Raw genomic sequence first — 20,000 nt, 5'->3', positions numbered from 1 at the left:
TGACAGGAGTTTAAATGCAAAATGTTAGCTGTCACTATTCATTTAGCTGATTATGTGAGATGCCTTAGTTTTGAGAGATGGGGGCACTGTCACCAAAAGAAACAGCATTCTGACAAGTTCAAAGAATGCCTTCTTGAGGTCATAATTTTGTAGCCATGCTGCCTAGTCAAAGACAAAGAAGTAGACAATACACACTAAGTAAAAGCATAATTTTTAGAGTAGTCAGTTGCAAGAAAAGACAACAAATTTCCATTCAATAAGCTATTTGGTTCACACTGCTTTCTTTTACTCTTTATAGTGTGCAGCCTTAAAAATTTAGACTTTGTGATAAACCTACCTCATTTATGTTCAACAACTAATTATTCTTAAATCAATTATTTTTATGGACACTTAACCATTAGGCCTTCCTTCAAGGAGAATATTTCCTTCTTTGAATCTCAGACCATGTTTTATTTGCTGGCAGCTGTACACGCAGGTTCAAGAACACTTGTCTGCTCACTGGAATGCTATATTGTAAAACTTCTTCTTTAAGCTCTAAAAGTCAATCCATCTATACTCAAGCTGACTTAGGTCCAAGGGAATAATAATTAATTTTGCAAACAAACTATACTAAAATTTTGTCAGATGTTATTACATTTATAAGATGGTAATGAAGAACCAATATTATAGTTTTTTTTAGTGATCTAGTGAGATCTTCAATTAATGGTCAGAAAAATGGTTAGCTTCTGTTAACACCTACTTCATAGTAAAACTCAAAAATTTTCCTAAACACCTTTTTAGGTTGGGCTTTCTTCTTCATCTTTTATTTTTCTGCTTTCATCTTTGCTGTTACAAGTGAGTTTCCTAACTGAGTCTTAACTTTTTTTATTAAAAGGAAAAGAATACTTCCATTGAATATTAAAGAATACACATGTATGTACATACATATGAATATATATAACACTAAGAACATATATGTTAAGTGTTATACACAAGCAAACTGTCTTCTGGTGATTTTTCATTTGGGGCTGGAAAAAAAGAGAAGGATTCTATCAGTTTCAATGTATTTTCTACTATTCTTTAATTAAACATATATAGGCTAAATAGAATAATGGTTTCATGTAATTTCAAACCATCTGCTAAGTTGTCTGATACCCAAGTAAAGCTTAAGCTATAATTTATTTGTAGTTAACTTTAAAAATAAAATGCCACAGTATTTTCTCAAAAAGCTTTTATAAGAAACACTGGATATAAAGTTTCTGGAGGATAGATAAACAAGAAAACAGAGTTAAAATTCTTTCACAAGTTTTTGATTTGTATGACATTTTCCCCCAAGTCTCTCGATTCTCTCCATTATTACAAAAGAAAAGCAAAATCTTCTTTCCAAGAAAATCTGTATTAATGGTGATGTGTTCTTCCTTTCATCTTCCACACAGAAACTGTTTTTCTGAATAACTGAAGTTATTAACTTAATAAAATATATTACTTTAGTTCTCTTTGAATTTCTCACTTATTTTAAGAAAAAGTATCAGTGTGGAAATGTCTAATATTTCATTTCAGTGCAGTATACCAGCATTAGCTTTATTAATAGAATTTATCATAGATCTTTGAGTAAGAATCTGAAGTATACAATAACAAAAATGGACTAAAAGAAGGGCCTTAAAATCTACTGTCATTTGTTCGGTCATCCAAATAAAGTTAATGGGTTGGAAAAATGGTCGGTCTTTGGAACCAAAGTTGGTATTTAATAGAAAGGAAATGCTTTTTTAATTGTTATTTTTTAGTTTAAAAAAATGCTTGCATTAATATGTAAAAGAACCATGGAGAGTGAAATGATGGTTTATATTTATCTGCTTGTTAGTAAGAAAAACATATTTAATATTTGAAGTGAGTGATTATTGATAAATCTTAAAGATTTGTTTTGAATTTTGTCAAGAGAGAACAACTTGGAACAATAAAAGAGTGACTGGGCTAGTTTTATGACTTAAATTACTATACTTAAGAAATAGTAGTAATAGTCCTCTAAATAATCTAAATGATAAGAAATAATGTAACACTGATAAGGACTTATATATTCAAATGAAGAAATATGAAATTAGATGTTAAAAGAATTAACATCCCTATCTTTGTTCTAACAAATGTTATTTTTTTAGAGAGGAAAACCAGTGAAGTTACCTAACATTTTCAATGTTCTCTTGGCTTAGAATAGTCTAGTCAGTTTCATACTCGACAAAAGGGTAGCTCATAACTGTTTTGCTATAAAAGGAGTGCAAATTTTCATCTAAACCCACTTACAAAAGCCACAGGAATATAGGAAGCAAATTTCCTTTAAAAATTCTTTTCTGGTCAGAAACCAGAAAAGGTTGAAAAATCCTTGTGGAAGTCTTACTGTAAATCAGCTATAAAGTTATTATGATGCCAAGTACTTGTGCCTTGTTGTTAAGGTGCTTCTGCTCTATACCCTGTAGTCTACCATTAGTAAACACATCTTTTTGATGTTTCTGCCAACATCCTGGCAACAAAGCAGTGCAATTTCAAATGAGCTAATTAACTTAATTGTTGATGAAGCATGAAACAGTTCATTCACCCTGTTAGCTGCTCCATGACAACATAAGAGTCTCAGCCTGTGAAGTTACTCATCTCCATAAACCTATCTGTAGCTCTCTGTTTAGATCTCTGGTACAGCAGAACTGCGCATGGAAAATGTTTCATGAAAGATGCAATTCTGATTTATTAAAGAACCTCTTAAAAATTAAAAAAAATCACTGTATGAAGAAATTAAGGACATACAAAGTTCTGATTTTAAGCCAGAGAAGCCATGTAATCTATCACACAAGCATATGTGCATGCATGTTTCTTTATGATTCTGAGTACAATAAGTAACAATGTGATAGGTACAGTTTTCTTAAAATTTAAGCTACTATTAACTCTCATTTTTAAATTTTTGTTATATATATGTATGCTAAAATTCATTTTTAAGGTAAGAAATATAAACACTGCAATTAAAAAATAAACCTGTAAAATGTGTTTAAAATTATATGTACTATATGACTCCTAATGTAGTTTAACTTAAAATTTTTATTAAAAACTTGAAATTTAAGTGCATCCTGCAAACATGTCTCCCAATCATTAATGACAATATTATAGTAAGCTAATACTTTTCATTCATTCAGAACCCTTACTGAATGACTTGTGAAATATTTTCATGAAGAGTTGTCTTCTTAGCCTGACGTTGGTAATCCACTTACTGGAACACATAGGAAACTCAGACTGTGCTTTATGATGGACCTTCACTTTCCTCCTTCAACTGTTTATTTACAACGACTTGCCCACAACTCCCATATAAAGCCACGCCCAGCCCTAAAAAAAGTAAAAAACCTACTTTAAAAACTGTCCAAAATCTTCACAAATGCTTTCACAGCCTGGCCATTTGCAAACTCCATGGCCATACAGAGTGTGAGAGGCCCCAGTCTCCTCATGTGACGAGCTGCAGCAGAAGAACACAGCGTCAGACTCCTCTCAAAGAGCCATAATCGTTGCAGGCTGCTAGTGCCTGTCAGGTTACGATCAGTGACAAACAGGTCAAAACAGGTCAATTCAGCTCAGAGCAGTCAGAAAAATTTAATCGTTCTATTGAATAGTTCAACTGCCAAGGCTAGATGATGTTCCAATTAGAGGAGAAATAGAGCCAAAGATGACTGTTAATAAAGGATGAAAAACTAAGAGGACTGTATAGTATCATATGCTAATCCTGCCATATGACCTTAAAGTAACATTTACCTCTAAACAAAAAAAAACATATTCATAAGTGAAAAAATCCTGTATTTTTAAGAAAGTAATAGGACAGTCACCGTAAGATTTTTGAAATGCTCTTTTTAAAGGAGACAGGGACCTTTGGGATCATTTAAATTGTTTATTTAATATAATTTATTGTGAACTATATGTATTTCTTCTAATTACAGCTGATTTAAAAAATTCTACTTTGGAACAGTATCCTTAGATATTTCCTTCTAAATTGTCAAACACTTGATACTTGAGTATTATATCAGAGAAATCCTAAAGAAATCAACCAAATTCTGAAATACAGAATCATCAAATTAATCTCAAAACAACAGCATGAAAGCAGTCAGAGGCATACCATTTTTTAATAATAAAAGCTAACAATAATTTTTCATGATAATAATCAAATGAAGACCAGAAACATCACCAAATTATAGCATGCTGTATTAAACTGTACTGTATTTAAATAAGTTTCTTTGAAAAAATATCTGCTTATAAGAAAGAACTTGTTACACTGAAGCAGATATTCATATAACGTAACAGAACAGTCTACCTAAATATGAAATCTAGAGCTATATATCATATGAACCTAAACCACTCTGTTAACAAATCCTACACCTATATTTCATCTTTTAAAATGGTATTTTCATATTGAGCGACATTTTAGCTCACATATTTTATGCAAATTACTTTAAAGGACTTGATTAAGTAGCAATAAGTCTGAATAAATGGAACTAAAGGGACAAAAGTACATAGGTGCTCCTTTTATAAAGGCAGTTTTTACACAACTAAAATACAACAGTATATTGAAAATTATCTAACATAATGTACTCAACATTGGTAACTGAAATCAAGTAATTTTTCTCTATGAATATTGAGTCAAGTTTATTCAGAAACATACCAGCATAAGTTAACTTTTATGTATTTATAATAAATTCCATCATGCCACAACAATAAAAGGCAAACCAGATATTCTATCTTCTGGTTTATTATCACTGTGTTTATATGTTTATGTATAATGTATACTAATTTCTGGTGTCAAAGCACATGTTTTAAATGTATTAAGGGGGGTATATATGTATTTTTAATTATTCAAAACTGGTTCTTAAATTGTAAAATGTTCTCATTTTAAAAATGGCAAAATGTTCTCATTTCAGCAAATAGGTTATTCATGATATCTTAAAAATACAATGGCACAATAATTCCACATGCACTTATTAAAAAAGAACTTTCTTCAGGCAAATTGCCCAATGAATCTATTAAACTTCTGGCATTTCAACTGCTTTTTGTAATGAAAATAATAAATAAGATAAATAATCTAAACATTTCTATTTAATTTGTTCTACACATTCTGCCATGTTAAGTAAGAAACACTATTTAGTTTCATGATTGGCAAAAGCAGAATTTGGTAATGAACAGACAAAAATCTCATGAGATTTACCTGTCCCGCCTTGCATTTAGAACTGAAGACTGTCCATTCACTATGGAATGATGGGTGATTGGTGGTGATGCTTTGGAAGTGCTGGAGGAGGTAGTCGAGGAGGAATTGCTAGTAGTGAGGTCTAGCCCTCCATGTTTAACGCCATTATCTTCCATACTGTGAACTCCAGTCACTTCTTTCCATAACTGCTGAATCTCAGCAGGACTTAAGCCAGCTATAAAATGAAAGAAAGCCCTCACTAATATAACAAGGAAAAGGTAATGTAACGAGCTTAGTGTTATTAGTGGATTAATGCCAACAACAAAAGTGATGTTCCTAGCATAATATACAGCAATAAAACACTTCATACCTTCAGCACTATAGCTTTTCTCATTAATAATCAGTTGTTTGCTAAAGACTTCCAATTTGGAAATAGTACTGGGAATAATAGCATTGGGAATAGTATCAAGGATTAATACAGAAAACCCAGCAAGTTTTATCAGAAAATTAAACAATTGAACTTTTAAAAGTAGCTTTTATTTTTTGCTCATATTTAGTTTTTATTAGCAAGGAACTGAAAGAGAAATAGATTTGCAAATAAAACATATCAAAAGAAATAAAAAGAAGAAGGGCAAAGAAAAAAGTCAGGGAAAAATGAAAAACACTCAAGACAAAGGAAAAACAAACTTGACAATTTTCTGGTTATTTTGATCTTTCTTGGAGAAACAAATTAAATAACTGAATTTCATTTTGAGGTCCTGAATAAGCCAATATGATTTCCTATGTGGATTAATTAAGCAGATGATGTCTAAACTTCTTCAGTTTATGACTGAAAGAAGAAATCAACTACTCGTTTTATACTCTGGTTCAGATTATGCAAATTTACCTGATTTATGAAGAATGAAAATAAAAAAGCTAAGCACAATCTTTAAGCTTTTAACTATAATTTTGAAATAAGGAATTGAGAGACGAGACTATTGTTTACAGTATTTGACTTATAAAATGGTATTTACTTGTGCCAAGTACTGTGGATGGCTTCATATATTCTCTATATACCTTATGACTGCTAATCTTCACTGCAATCCAATGGAATTGATATTTTTATTTTAATCATTTTCTGGGTAAGAAAACAAAGTGGTAAAGATGTTCATAAATGTATCCAAGTCACGAAGTTTATATGTGGTAAAAATTTAAATCCAGGCAGTCCGACTTGAATGCCTTTGTTCTTAAAACATTATATTAAAAACATGAAAACTACTAAATAAAGACATACAGGGGAAAATGTAGTTGAATTATAATATTTATCATTTAATGAGCATCTACTATATTCTGGTGCTTTATTCATAATCTTGTTTCATCTCACTTGAAGTTAGGAATCACTACATTTTACAGATGAGAACATGGAGTCTCCAAAAGTTTAAGTATGTTGCCCCAAATCATGAAACTCGTAACTAATGATCAGAATTCAAACCTAATGCTCTATGGCTCCAAAATCTGTTTTTTATTACTATGTTCATCTACAATGCCTAAGGTAAGGATGCAAGTGTTAAGGAAACTACTCCTCTGCCCCCACAAACCAACACACATCTACATCAGATGCTATAATGACGCTGATCAATCAAGAAGTGTGTGGGGCTGGGGCAGCCAGAGTGAGGCTGGGAAAAGAGAATAAGATGATGAGCAGAAGGAGCCCTTTTACCCTGACCCTGCCCAAGTGGGAAAATCACTGATCCAGACATAGTGTAAGTAGCCCAAAGTGATAGAAGAATTTTCACTCCTCCAAACATAATTTCTGGTCCAATTATTCACCACAATGGCAACCTTAAATTGCTAGGTCTATCACAATTTCATACAGATAATTTTACTGAAAGCTACCATTTTGGTGATCCTGGCTCCTCAAGATTTTAAGACATAATGTGAGACTAAAAAAAAAAGATGGACTAATTCAGTTACCAGAGTTATTAAAAACTAGTTTTTCTATAAAAAAGGAGGATGGCTTGATCAAGTAAGGTATTTCTCTGTTACATAGGAAATAATTTCTACGTAAAGATCATTAATTATTGCTTTAATTCTAGCTTTTATCTAGGATTCTAAAACTTTTCTGACTGTAACTTTTTGATTACTTCCCTGTATGTATTAAATGTACAAACAGCAAAGCTCCACCAGGAAATCCTTTTCTCTGACAGCCCCATGTGTCTCTGGCATCACATCTCTCACCATCTCACTGCCACCTCACTGCCGCCTCCCTGTGCCAACATCAGCTCTTCCCTGGACCACTGCTTTCACCTTGCATTCCCATAATTTACTCTTCATATGTCAGCCAAAATGTATCTCTTCAAATGTAAATTAGGCCATGGCACTTCCCAAGCAAAGCCTCCAATGGCTTCCAGAACACTTAGAAAAAAAACAAGTTGTCTTCTTAAGGCTGAATATTGCTATATTTTCTTAAGTTTTTTTTTATAATTTTTCATCATGAACTCTTGGAGAACACACATATTCATTCCACTATCAGTCTAAGTGATGTGTATTAAAAAAAAATATTTCAGCTATACACAAAGGTTAGGATGTAAATGCAGCAAGATAAGTTGAATATACAGCTTCATAAGAAAAGATATATTCAGCATAACATGCTTACTTTTGCATGAAATCACTTTTAAGGGTTTTTTTTAACACTTGTTTACTTCTTAGCGGGGGGTTGGGGTAATAACCCCTTACTGTGGCCTATGAGGTGCTGGCATTTATTATCTGGTTCTTGCCTGTCTCTCTGACCTCATTTATTGCTCTATCTACATTTCATTCAATTATACTAGCCTTCTGCTGTTTCCCAGATGCATTATACATTTGTTCTCTTTGCAGCTTTTGCTCTGGTTGTAGATGTTCCCCTGGGGTCTCCCTCTCTTCACTCAGATGGTTCTAGGACCACCTTCCCTGAGAGGCCTTTGACCACTCTATCAACCACTGCCCCTTCCCACCCTGCCTTCTATCATTCTCTATCATCTCACTCTACTTTATTTTTCTTTGAGCATTAATCACTCTCTGAAACTATATTATCTGTTTGCTTTACTCATCGTCAGTCTCTCCCCACTACAATGCAATCTTAATAAGAGTAGGGATTCTTTATTTTACTGGTATATCCCCAGTGCCTAGAATAGTGCCTGGTATGTTCTCAATAAAGAGTTGTTGATTTAATTGATTATAACAGATTCATATAGTTCTCAGAGATATCTTGGTTTGCACATGGAAGTTTTGTGGCTCTTAAAGGGCATACCATTTATAAGCACTGCTTTGCTGGTCAATGTCTAAAGAATTAAAACCAGTACTAAGTTGTTTCCAACAGATAGAGTGGCTAATAAAATTTCATATCTGGGTAAAGAATCTTAGATGTTTTTAGAGACTCTCTCAGTTAAAGATATAAATAATTTAGTTTTGGATTTTATTATTTAGTTAACATAGGTATCCACTTACCTTTTAAAAATAAAATTCTATTATACCGTTCTTTTGTATTGAAAATTAGTGGTATCACCATGATATCGCAATGATATGGAAACAAATATTAAGCACATAGACATATGATGAATGCATAACTTGTTTACCATCCAAATAATGGTTTTTAACTAAAAGAAGGAAGAAGTGGTTTTTAAATATAAATAAGGGGCAGAGAACAGATAATGTCAAAAAGAAATTACTGTTAGCAGGAGTGGTGGAGTGGTTCCCAAAAGTGTCTGCGTATAAGAATCACTTGGGAATGGTTTATCATTTCCAACACCCTGACCATGGCCCAAACCAATTAAATCACAATTTCTGGAGGTAGGATACAGGCATCAGTAGTTTTGAAGCTCCATGATAATGTTTGGGGAAAATTTTTTTAAGTAAACTATCACATTGCTCATGAGACAGTTTCCTCATGTACAATTTGCTTAACTCTTTTCTACGAATACAAAACTATGAAAATGAAACAACTAACCAATCAATATTGTACAATTTTGAAAGTTTTGTGGGTTTTGATGATTTGCAAGAATTAATTTATGCTATTTTTCTAGCACTAATATAACAAGTTCAGTATTTCCTAAACTGTGTACTATGAAACAGTACTTTCTAAACGCTGTTAATTTGTGATCTAAGAGGTCTATGGTATCTGTCTTGGAGACTCATGATTCATGTTAGCATGTAAAACAGTTCTGAGATGTCTAGGAACAAAGAAAACTTCAGTCTCCTTTTTAGTTCTGTGTTTTACAAATACATTTTAGGAAAAAAATGATTTCTTTTTAATACATTACACTAATTTATTTCAGTTTTAAACCAGATACAGGCTTAGGATTCATCCAGTGATCTCTGGCACCTCCCTGGAACTATAACTACCTATTTATAACCTTAACAGATTTCTCAAAAAACTTAACGTTTGAAACTACATAGCTCCTCTGATCCAACTACACAGCTCCCCTGACTCCAACTCAATCCTCTAGCATGTTTCCTTGTCTTTGTTTTATTGAACAGATATGTATATAGCACTCCAGTATGCTAGTCACTTTAAGTGCTTACCACATGGTGACTAATCTAATACCAAAAACTACTATTGTTATCCCCATTTTAGAGATGAAGAAATGGAGGCACAAAAAGTTAAGTAACTTGCTCTAGAGCTAATCTGTGGCAGAGCTCCCTTACAGTTTTAAGTCAGTACTCACAGATCCCCTTCCCAGGATTCTTTCCCTGGCCACCCTGGCCATGAGTTCACTCCTCCCATTTCCTACTGTGGCTTTATTTTTTCCTATCCTTACTTTAAAATTTTTCTCCCTAGCCCTTAGTACTATATATTTTACTTAATTTATTTATTGCCTTTTACAGTAAAATGTAAATTTTATGATGGCAGGGCTTTTGTCTGTTTTATTCACTGCTTATTCCCAGTGCTAATAAGATGCCTGCAGCAAATCAGGGCCCAACGAATATTACTTAAAAGAGTTGTTCAGCTGACCAGAACACTGGCGTACTGGCAAGCGTAATCTGGGAATCAGTGGACTAAACCATCATAGAATAATAGTTAATTAAAAATCTTAGGCGGCTATTATTGAGTTTTCCTTATTAACTTACTTCAAGGATATATACACAGAATATTAGTGCCAAAAAAGTTTTATAATTATGCTATTTTAAAACTCCACTATTATAAAAAATTGAGAAATGATGAGGTTCGATGGCTTTGGATGATGACTTGAGCCTTTTCTTCACTGCCAGTGCTCCAAAAAGGCATCAGAAAGTTTGTTTTTCCAGGAATTGAATGAATAAAAGGATGAATCCCTAATCAAAATGCCACCACAAGATAATACCACAGATAAAGCAACTAAATAATAATAATTTAATCCCAGATTCAGAGTGTGCAATAGCTATTGTGTGCCATGCACTGTGCTAAGAATTAAGTAAAATTTGATAATTCATATCTAGATTATATGTCCCTGGGGCACATAAGGTTTAAAAATTTTAGTAGTTTTATTTATTGGTAAAAATTATATTACTAGCTTTTTCACACCAAAAAAAGATTCTTTCAATGTTCTTTCATTTTCTATGTCCAGTAATTAATTTTTATTAATTTTTATATATTATGATGTAAAGTAAGTCTATTATGAATTTTTAATTATCTCATTTAACAGTATTCTGCATATTTTCCAGGGTTGCTTATAATTAAAAGTATTAAGGTGAATTTTGGTAGACGTATTTGTATGATTAACACATTTTGTGAACCAATTTTATATATTCAGTAGTTTGAATTATTGAAATACCATCACATACTTTTCAATTTTCATCTTTAATTTTACCTTTGGAAGACTAGTGTACACATGCAGTCAAAATAACTGAATCACAGAGAAAGGTATACATTGCAATATTGAATTTCCCCACTGGCCCTGACCTCTGGTCCCCAGTTCTCCTCTCCAGAGGCAACCGTTATTCCGGTTTCTGCACTATCCTTCAGAGATCTACATGTTCATTTATAATTTGCAAAACTTAACATAGTATTGATTTATATTTGACAAGGCACCTACTATAACCTGTAGGTACAATTGCCCATCTTTAAAATGTATGTTTAATGAGAGATGCCCTGAATGCACATTTTGTCCAAACGTTGAATCGCAGGGAGTAAAAATAGCTGTTTGGCTGAAACTGAGACCAAAGGCAAATATCTCCATAAAAAAAGGAACTCCTGGGTACGAGAATACATCTAATATAAAAAAATTCATGTATGATTTTACTATTAAAATTTTTACTGGCAAGCATAATCTGGGAATCAGGCCGCATTTTTTAAGTTTGTTATTCTATTATAAAAACAGTAGTTTCTTAGTTTTCCTCATCATGAAATTTTAATGCAGCAAAGTTGACATTCTGCCTTTGAGTCTTCCCTCAAGATATAAAGAACTGACAAATAAATTTTTAAAAAAAATCTACGGCCTAAATGGAATTAAATCCATTTTAATATGTGCATTCTAGTACACTAAACAGTTCTACAACAATTAGAATTATGATATAATTTAATATCCATCTTTCTATCTTATTTACATTTTCTCAAAAATTATCTCAATACACTTTTAATATTTCCCTTTGTATATAATTATTTGTAATTAGTTTTTATGCATAAGATTAACAGCATTCACAGGTAACTCTGCAAAGTTTTATTTCTGCAATGATAAATTTGTATTTAAACTTCAGCTCACTGATGGAGTTTCAGCATGTAAAACCCCAGAAGAGATTTTTTCTCCAAGTTACAGACTGAGGACTTACTGGCATTTGAAAGGAAATACTAAGATTGAAACAATAATTCTGCGTGACATGCATTGTTCACATTGCTGGTGCTGTTACCCTGATTAGATACAATGGTGATCTATGTAAGCACATGACCACAGACCAAGTAAAAAAAATCAAGGATGCCAGAAATTGTGTTTTAGTAGGCATTTGGCTATTTAGATTTCCATAAGCAGAGAATGAGTCAAAGCTAAATAGCTGATTTTGGATGACTACTGATGCCAAAGATCAACTTCAGCACCTTCCTAACTCAGCATAAAGGACATTGCATTTTATGTTAAAGGACTTGATTTTCTTTGTTATTCAAGAGTTTTCTGATTCCAAGCTCATCTAGTTCTACAAGATGTTAGTTCAAAATAGCTCTGGCCTGGATATCTCACATTCCATGTTTGATCTTTCAGATTGATAACAAAAGTTAAGTTTTCAATATGTTTTATAAATTCAAAAAACTTATAAAACATTGGAGTGAAATGAAGTTCTTACCACATATACACTCTAATCCCTGTATTCATAGTAAGCCTGTGAATATGTTGTATATTGGGACACAGTGACTTCCAACTATGTCAAAACACATCAAAGTTTCAAGTGCACACACAATAATTTCCTATTTTCTCACTGGTAGACAATGGTACTAGGTCATGAAAGTGTGTCACTAAATAATTAGTAGTTGATATATAAACTACACTATGTGTTAAATAACTTTATAATCAGTAGTTTATTGAAGATTGATTTACAAATCCACCCTTTTCTAACTGACTTCATTATACCTGCAGTTACTTTATATACATACTTAGAGATGGTAATTTAATTGCCTATTTTACATTAAAATCCTATTATTATAGTAACATTAATGATGACTTTAAATGCTTAATATTTATCTCCCACTCTAATCCTGGGATTCCAGCACAATACTGTGAAGTTGTGTTCCTTTACTGTAGCTGGTTTATCTGATACATTCCACCTGTGTTTAGCTAATGGGTCTCCACAATGGCTCTTTTCACACTGACTGATCCAAACAGTGAAAAACATGACTATGATCTTTTTTTGTTTAACATGTAAATTTTCTAATCGAACCCAGATATGTTTTCAGATTTATTTTCTTTTCCTCAATGTTTTCCATCTAGTGCCTTTTATCTCTTACTACCTCATGGAGAGTACAAACAGAAGAAAAGGGGAAAAAAGATAATTTTATCAAAAGAAAGTTCAGAATTAAGAAAATTTTCATTGGAAAATTATTTGAATGGTTACATCATCATAAGTTTCCTTGTTTGGCAGGATATTTGCATGCTTGTTTTGGAAGAATGTAGTTTAACAAATATATTTCAAATATAGTTCTTTCTATGAGCATCTATTTTAAACTTTCTTAAAATGTTTGTTTGAAGTGTTTTACTCTAAGTAATGATAGGTCATGCTTTTCTACCAAGGAGATTCTCATATAATTAGATCCTAAATATAGATTTTATTTAACTTTTACTGAAAAAAATATCAACGAGATATTTTCTTCTGTGTTAGTGTCCTCATTTTCCAAAGAAGAATAATTTGTGATCATAATGGTGACACCATGGTTTATTCCAATTCTCTTTGGAATGACACAGAAAAGTGAGTTTATTGCCTTGTTTTTCTTTCACTGTTTAAATTTTGTCTTTCTTGATTTTCTGGGAGTGATTCAATCAGGTGAATTAGAGGATGTGAAGTCAGGTGAAAGGGAGAATTGTGGAAAAATGTGCCAAGGAGACAGTAATTTCATGAAGAGAAACACATTTACCACAATATATTTAATTTCATGTGCCCAAAACAATGATTATATGAATTTTAAAGACTTGTGCTTTACTTGTCTAATTTCAATTTCTGTGTATTTTATTGTTCTTGATTTTCTTCAGTGTACCCTACAGATCTGAAAAAAGCACAGCAAATATTCCTACAATGTAAGCTCCTCTTTGACAAATATAATTAACCTGAATTAAAGTTCATTCATACCAAAGTTTGTTCCAAGAATCCAAATTCAAATTAGAATATATATTTATGACATTTAATGAACAAGCCTTTTGCCTGTATTGAGAATTTTGGCACACAAGGAGGCATTTTGTTTACCATTATTTTTTTTACTTAGAACTCTTTCCATTTCCCAAAAGTGAAGTCAAATGATGAATATATGCAATAGTATTATTGTACAGTATTGCATTATTGTTATATTTTTGTATTATCAAAATACATCCCAAGTTCTCTTGCCAGAAAAATAAATAAGAACAAGTTGACAGCTTTTTTAAAGCTGTAATCTATATGACATGCATAGGCAATATTGTTTTAGAGAAAATAGGATCAATATTGTCTCACGATATATAATGGGGCCCCACAAACCATAACTTAGAATATGCTCTGTAGAAATAAATAAAGCCTCTCCTTCATACGTGTGGTCTTCAGCATGAAGATTAGCAATTTCTACCTACATTTTCCATATCTGCTTACTTATGTTAAACCTGAGTGTTGACAGTCTTCCCACTAACCTGCTTCTCTGCCCATTTCCAGTGTGTAATTCAGCAGTGCTTGAACAGCGTTGGCCCTATAAACTACTTTCTGCCTTAAGACTCATAAACGGAAATTTGGTGTCTAGCAAATGACTCTGAAGCAGTTTTATTGCCCACCCAAAAGCAGCGAGTAGTAAAATTCCTGGGTCTCAACAAAATGGGTTGCACAACTACCTACCAATCATGCTTTAATAATAAACCCGAGGTGTGAGGAGACGGACCTTAAAGGTGGGAGCACGCGGTGTGGAGGGCAACGCCGTGACATACCTTGTGGCAGCGGCTGCACTGGAAGCGTGGCCTGGCCGGGCGGGATGGAGATAAGTCCTTGGCGCTGCAGGCTGAGCAGGTGCTGCTGCTGCTGGAGCTGCTGCATCTGGAGGAGCTGCTGCTGGAACACTAGCTGCTGGGCAGCCAGCTGCTGCTGCTGCGGGAGACCCACCCAGTCAGCTACGGGCTGCGTGGAGGCGCCTCTCGCGTGGGATGTGCGCGGGGGCTTCTGGGTGGCCATCCCATGGCCACGCCCAGGGCAGAGCGTGAGCGAGTTCTAGGCTTCCAGTGACTTTTCCCCAAGTATCACACAAATACTGAAGGCCCTGAATTAGGAGTGTGGGACGACGCCTCAGACTTTGTTTCTCCATCGGCTTAACGGCAGACGATAACTCACCTACACTGAGAGGGAAACGCTGTAGGAAGCGGCCAACCTCCACAACACTCCTCCCCCATTACTGCCTTTCCAACTGAGCACGTCGGACGCGTGGAGGTCCGGGGATGTGTCTCAATGACCTGTTAGTAAGCTGGATGTCACCGTCACAGGACAGGCCTGTTAGCTCTCTCCCTTCCTCTCTCCTCTCATTGTAATATATTAAAGGCAGAATTGTGTTCAAAGCAAGAAAAAGTGCCCTTCTTATAAGGAAAAGTGTAACTTTTGAATTTCTGAGGCATTATGAGACAAGCTGCTGACGAGACCTCTCCTTTTTAGTTTGAGGAAAGGGAAACTTGTGATGCACTCACTGGAAAACAGACTGCATAATGGAGCAAGTCATGTGGATTGCCCAGAGTCTCCGGAGAAATGAGGGAGCAATTTCTATTCTGTAGTTGATGGCTGTCTGAAATTCTATTCGAAGTCCAAACAAAAACAAAGCCTCAGGAGGTCAAAACTGCTTCCTGAACGTTTGCATAATGGGCAGCTTGAAGACAACGGGTTCTGATACCTGCTGATCAGTTTAACTACTTCAACATGGTGTGTTTGTGTTCTGTTTGCATCTGATGCAGTTTGCTGACAAGTGCACAGGCCTGAGAAGCCAGGCTGTCCTGTGATTTACGAGCACAGCACTGTGACCACGCTCCCCCTGGGCCACAGCAGCAGCTCCTCAGCCAGGGCCTGCGGCCCGGAAACCCATGTCTTGGCTTCTCCCGCTCCTCCACCGTGGCAGCTGCCGGGCTTGTGCCCACGTTCTCAGCCGCACTGGGAGAGAACGGCTCCCTCAGCCCTCGGAACCTGGTGAGCGCGTGGTGTGCAGCGTCCACCCACCACCTGGCCACACCTCGTGTTGGGCGGCTCAGTCCCCCATGGCCCTGCGGTCAGGCCAAGTGTGACGGTCGGCGGTAAGGGCCCTGAGCCCCCACCCCGGTCCCCAACCCTGGCCTCCCCAAACCGCCCCTTAGCCCCCCTGGCCCCCCACGGGCTCCCACCTCCTTCGCCTGCTTCCCAGGGTGCTGCTGCTGCTGCTGCTGTTGCTGTTGCTGCTGCTGCTGCTGTTGCTGCTGCTGCTGCTGCTGCTGTTGCTGCTGCTGTTGCTGCTGCTGCTGCTGCTGCTGCTGTTGCTGCTGCTGCAAAAGCTGAAGATGTAACTGCTCTTGCTGTTTCTTGTAAAACTCTTGTAGTTGTTGCTGAATAAACCATTTTGACTTTAATAAATAAAGGCAAAAGTTTCATATATTACACATCTCCTAAACTCTTCTAGACTGGCACATGGCAGAGCACCCAGTAAGAGTCGCCTTGCCAGGACAGCAAAAACTACACACTGGCTCCAGGTGGACCGATCCACCTCGTTTTCTCCCGTGGCAGCTCTGAAACCCCAGCTACCGGCAGAGTCTGTGCCCCCGAGGCCAGAGCCGACGGAGGTTGGCAGCAAGTACAACAGACTATCAGCTGTGTTTGTGAAGTCCAAACATGTCTGCGTACACCATCGCCTGGCCTTGCTGGGAAAGTCCCAACACCCAGACGCTCGGAAGACCAGCCTTGAGAGTGAGCACTGGCCTGAGTCATGGCTGTGCCAACAGCAGAGCAGCTAACTCAGGATTACACCAAAGCATGCCACTTCCTCTACGGTAACTAAGGCTGTGACTTAAACTCCACTGTACATACACACGAGGGTCCGACAAGGCACATATTAATAACATAATCTCTTATTTAAAAAATAAAATTTCACCAATTGCTGGCTTAGCTGCTTAGCTTCATTCTAGTAAGTAGCTACGTCTATTCTTAAACACTGAATATAGTTTGGAAAAGAAAATTTGGGATGTCACTTTCCCTCCTAGGACCAAGTGGCCAGTTCAACTTTCACACTGATGTGAACTAAAAGGAGTGCCCAAGGGCCAGCAGTTTTAAAAGCAGCAGAATTATGTCTAGTCTCTTTGCACTTCCGTTGGGAAGTCTACAAATCAAATGTACCTGAGCATTTGGATATTTAAATATTGACTTATTCCATGTTGAAATTATACCTCTCTCTGCTCTTATTCTAGAATTTAATGAATTTAAGAAGACTGAGGGATCTAAATGTTCTAACACAGTTCTGCAATTAACACTCTATATTTGTGTCTAACACACTGGCAAGCTGTCCCTTTAAGTGAAGAATGACCTGTCAAGTATATGCGCAGCACTGCCAGCATGGGTGCCTACCTTCTGTGCCATGCTAGAGCACCGAAGCAGGTGACCCACATTACCTGCTGCAGCATGACGGCTTGCTGCTGCTGGAGAAGGGCTTGGAGCTGCTGAGGAGACAGAACTTGCTGCTGAAGGATCTGCTGCATTTGCTGAGGGGTGATCACCTGGGGCGTCATCATGGCCACCGACACAGGCACCTTGACAGAAACAGAGGAAGAGAAAGGGTGATTATAACCAAACAACTGTTAACCTACCTCACAACTATATGTCACTGCCACTAAATTCTTTAGCACTGATGACTGATAAATTTAACACAATACATATTATATTATTTAACTATTGAATAATAATATTAAAGTACTGCAGTATTTAGACACTAGCTTTCCAGAGACATGAGATTCCATCTTTCTGTTCCACGCCTCTAATGCATTGTGCTAAGATGTGTGAGCTTTGACTACTATAGTTAAAAATAAACAATTACATGTCAGTGTTCTCAGTAGTTCATAACTGATAATCTCATCAATGTCACAGCATTACCGATGAAAAGACTTTTGAAATGGTTTAAAGATTAAAATAAAGATTAAACAAATGGAAAAATATGCATATAAATGTTATCAAAGCTAGTAAAAAGTATGTATGTAGAATGTACTTACTCATAAAACATACCATCTTCAAAATTTCATAAATCTATAGAAAATATATATAGTACTAGGAAAATACATATAGTAATACACATTATTACATGAGTACATATAATAACCCAAAGAGAAGCTATACATATGTATACACACAGAGAGAGGAAGAGAGAGATCTACACACACACATACATCCAGAAAATAGCACATACATAGGTCCAAGGAACCATAAACCTAGTATTCTCTCTAGGGAATCATAAACCTATTATTCTAGCTTCTTCTCTAAACATTTTCTTATTTCAAGCCAACTAAATTTATACCAGAAAGTCTGGAAATCTAAAGACTATTTAAAGGTTATTAATTAAGCTGAAAAAGAAAGCATTTTGCTTAAAATTTCTTCTCTTTTCAAAGTTCGAAAATTAAAGAGTCAAAAAGAAAAGGAAATGAGGGAGAGGAAAAAAGAGGAGAAAGAGGAAACAAGGAAATACAGAGTAAGGAAGAGGTGGGGAGAAAGTCCGAGAGAAAGAGAGAAAGGATGTGGAGACAGAGGAAAAGGATGGCAAGAGTGCAAACAGGAAAACCGTGTGTAAAAGCCAGAGGTCTATGCTCAGTAGGCGGCAGTCGCGCTGTCTGAAGGCATTGCTTGTACTGACCAGAATGTTATCAAACAACTTGTCAACTTGCCAAGTTTGCACCTTTCAAAAAGCAATCACCTTCTTTCCTAGAAAAAATAATCCACTTTTACTGTAAATAAAAGCAAGTATTTATATAAATACTGCTTTAGATGAAATTCATAGGACATGTGAGTTAGAAAAAATAAAAAGATTGATAGACATGGTTCACAATTTAATAGTTATTTTTAATGCAGTTCAAAGTTTTTGGGATGGCACCTTATGTTATAAAGAAAGGAGAAATTAATACTGAAATAGAAGTTAGAAGAAAAAATAAAAGAAATCCAGGGTAGATTAATTTATCTCTTTCTCAAAAACACAAAACCCCCAAAACAAAAAGACACACCCAACTTTATATTTAATACTATGAAATAACTATGTCTTTTATATGTCATGTTCGTATCTCAAAACATGGATTAATTAGATCTAATTTCCAACATGAAGAAAAAGAATCACATTTATGACAGAAAGAATTTCAGTGTTTTTAAAAAATATTTCTGGATTTTTAATGAACATATTGACATACCTATAGATTACTGTACTTAAATCTACCATAATAAAAGACATTCTGAAATGCATGATATAAAATTAATTGACCTTATGGGCTGCCTAAGTGTTTAGTTGTTTAAAAATTTAATGGTCAATGTACTTAACTGCTTGTTCTTTGATAAACAGAGTGGTTAGAACAAGCAGTTTGGAAAATACTATCTATCACAAGTGTACCTTTTCTTTCAACAATATCTACCTCTTACTGACTCCAAATAACAAGGAATCTAACCAAAATGAGGCAACAAGGTAAGATTAATGTTCAACTTTAAAAAGGTTGCCACTCCAGCTAGAGAGAGAGAGATGGATAGATGGATGGAGGGAGGGAGGGAGAAAGAGAGGGAAGGATGGATGATTGTATAAAGTCGATCATGTGATGAAAAACTTGCCATATTTTCTCACCTAACAGCCCCTTATCACTCTTTAGCATATGGAGTTTTTTCACTTAATTATCTCTATATCTACAAGTAAAAATATTTTATGGGTTACTGATAACAAATCCACTTTATACAAAAAGTTTTATGAATAGAAGCACATCATAATACACTGCAAGGTCAGCAGATTTCAGCTTACACAAATTATATGACTCCACTGCTGATTGCCATTGTGAGTGATTTTGGTGTATAAGCAAATTTAAGCAACTTTCCTGCCTTTTATTCTTTGGAATTCATTAGCCTTTTCATTATGGTTGGACTTATTTTTTTATTCTTAAAATGGTTTGTATTTCCCTTACAATTAAATGTTTTTACATACAAATAACCACCACATCTTTGT

General features: G+C 35.2%; 1 protein-coding gene across 14 annotated transcripts in view; it reads right to left on the bottom strand.

Moving 5' to 3' along the window:
• FOXP2 (forkhead box P2) overlaps positions 1-20,000 on the bottom strand; it is a 585,514-nt gene that overhangs the window by 50,190 nt on the left and 515,324 nt on the right. For 9 of the 14 annotated variants that reach the window (XM_057504682.1, XM_057504685.1, XM_057504683.1 and 6 more), the window contains 5 exons: positions 17,434-17,571; positions 16,180-16,395; positions 14,755-14,911; positions 5,201-5,414; positions 3,362-3,466 (listed from right to left, as the gene is read on the bottom strand). In XM_057504682.1, coding sequence (XP_057360665.1) covers positions 3,362-3,466; positions 5,201-5,414; positions 14,755-14,911; positions 16,180-16,395; positions 17,434-17,571 — 830 coding nt within the window. Of the gene's footprint in view, positions 1-3,361; positions 3,467-5,200; positions 5,415-14,754; positions 14,912-16,179; positions 16,396-17,433; positions 17,572-18,027; positions 19,037-20,000 lie in introns of those variants that run through there. The other 5 variants (XM_057504687.1, XM_057504689.1, XM_057504692.1 and 2 more) reach the window with 4 other exon arrangements.

Source organism: Manis pentadactyla, chromosome 7 (assembly GCF_030020395.1).
Source record: "Manis pentadactyla isolate mManPen7 chromosome 7, mManPen7.hap1, whole genome shotgun sequence".
In the NCBI taxonomy this organism is placed as follows: Eukaryota; Metazoa; Chordata; class Mammalia; order Pholidota; family Manidae; genus Manis; species Manis pentadactyla.
This window is presented reverse-complemented; position numbering and strand designations above follow the sequence as displayed.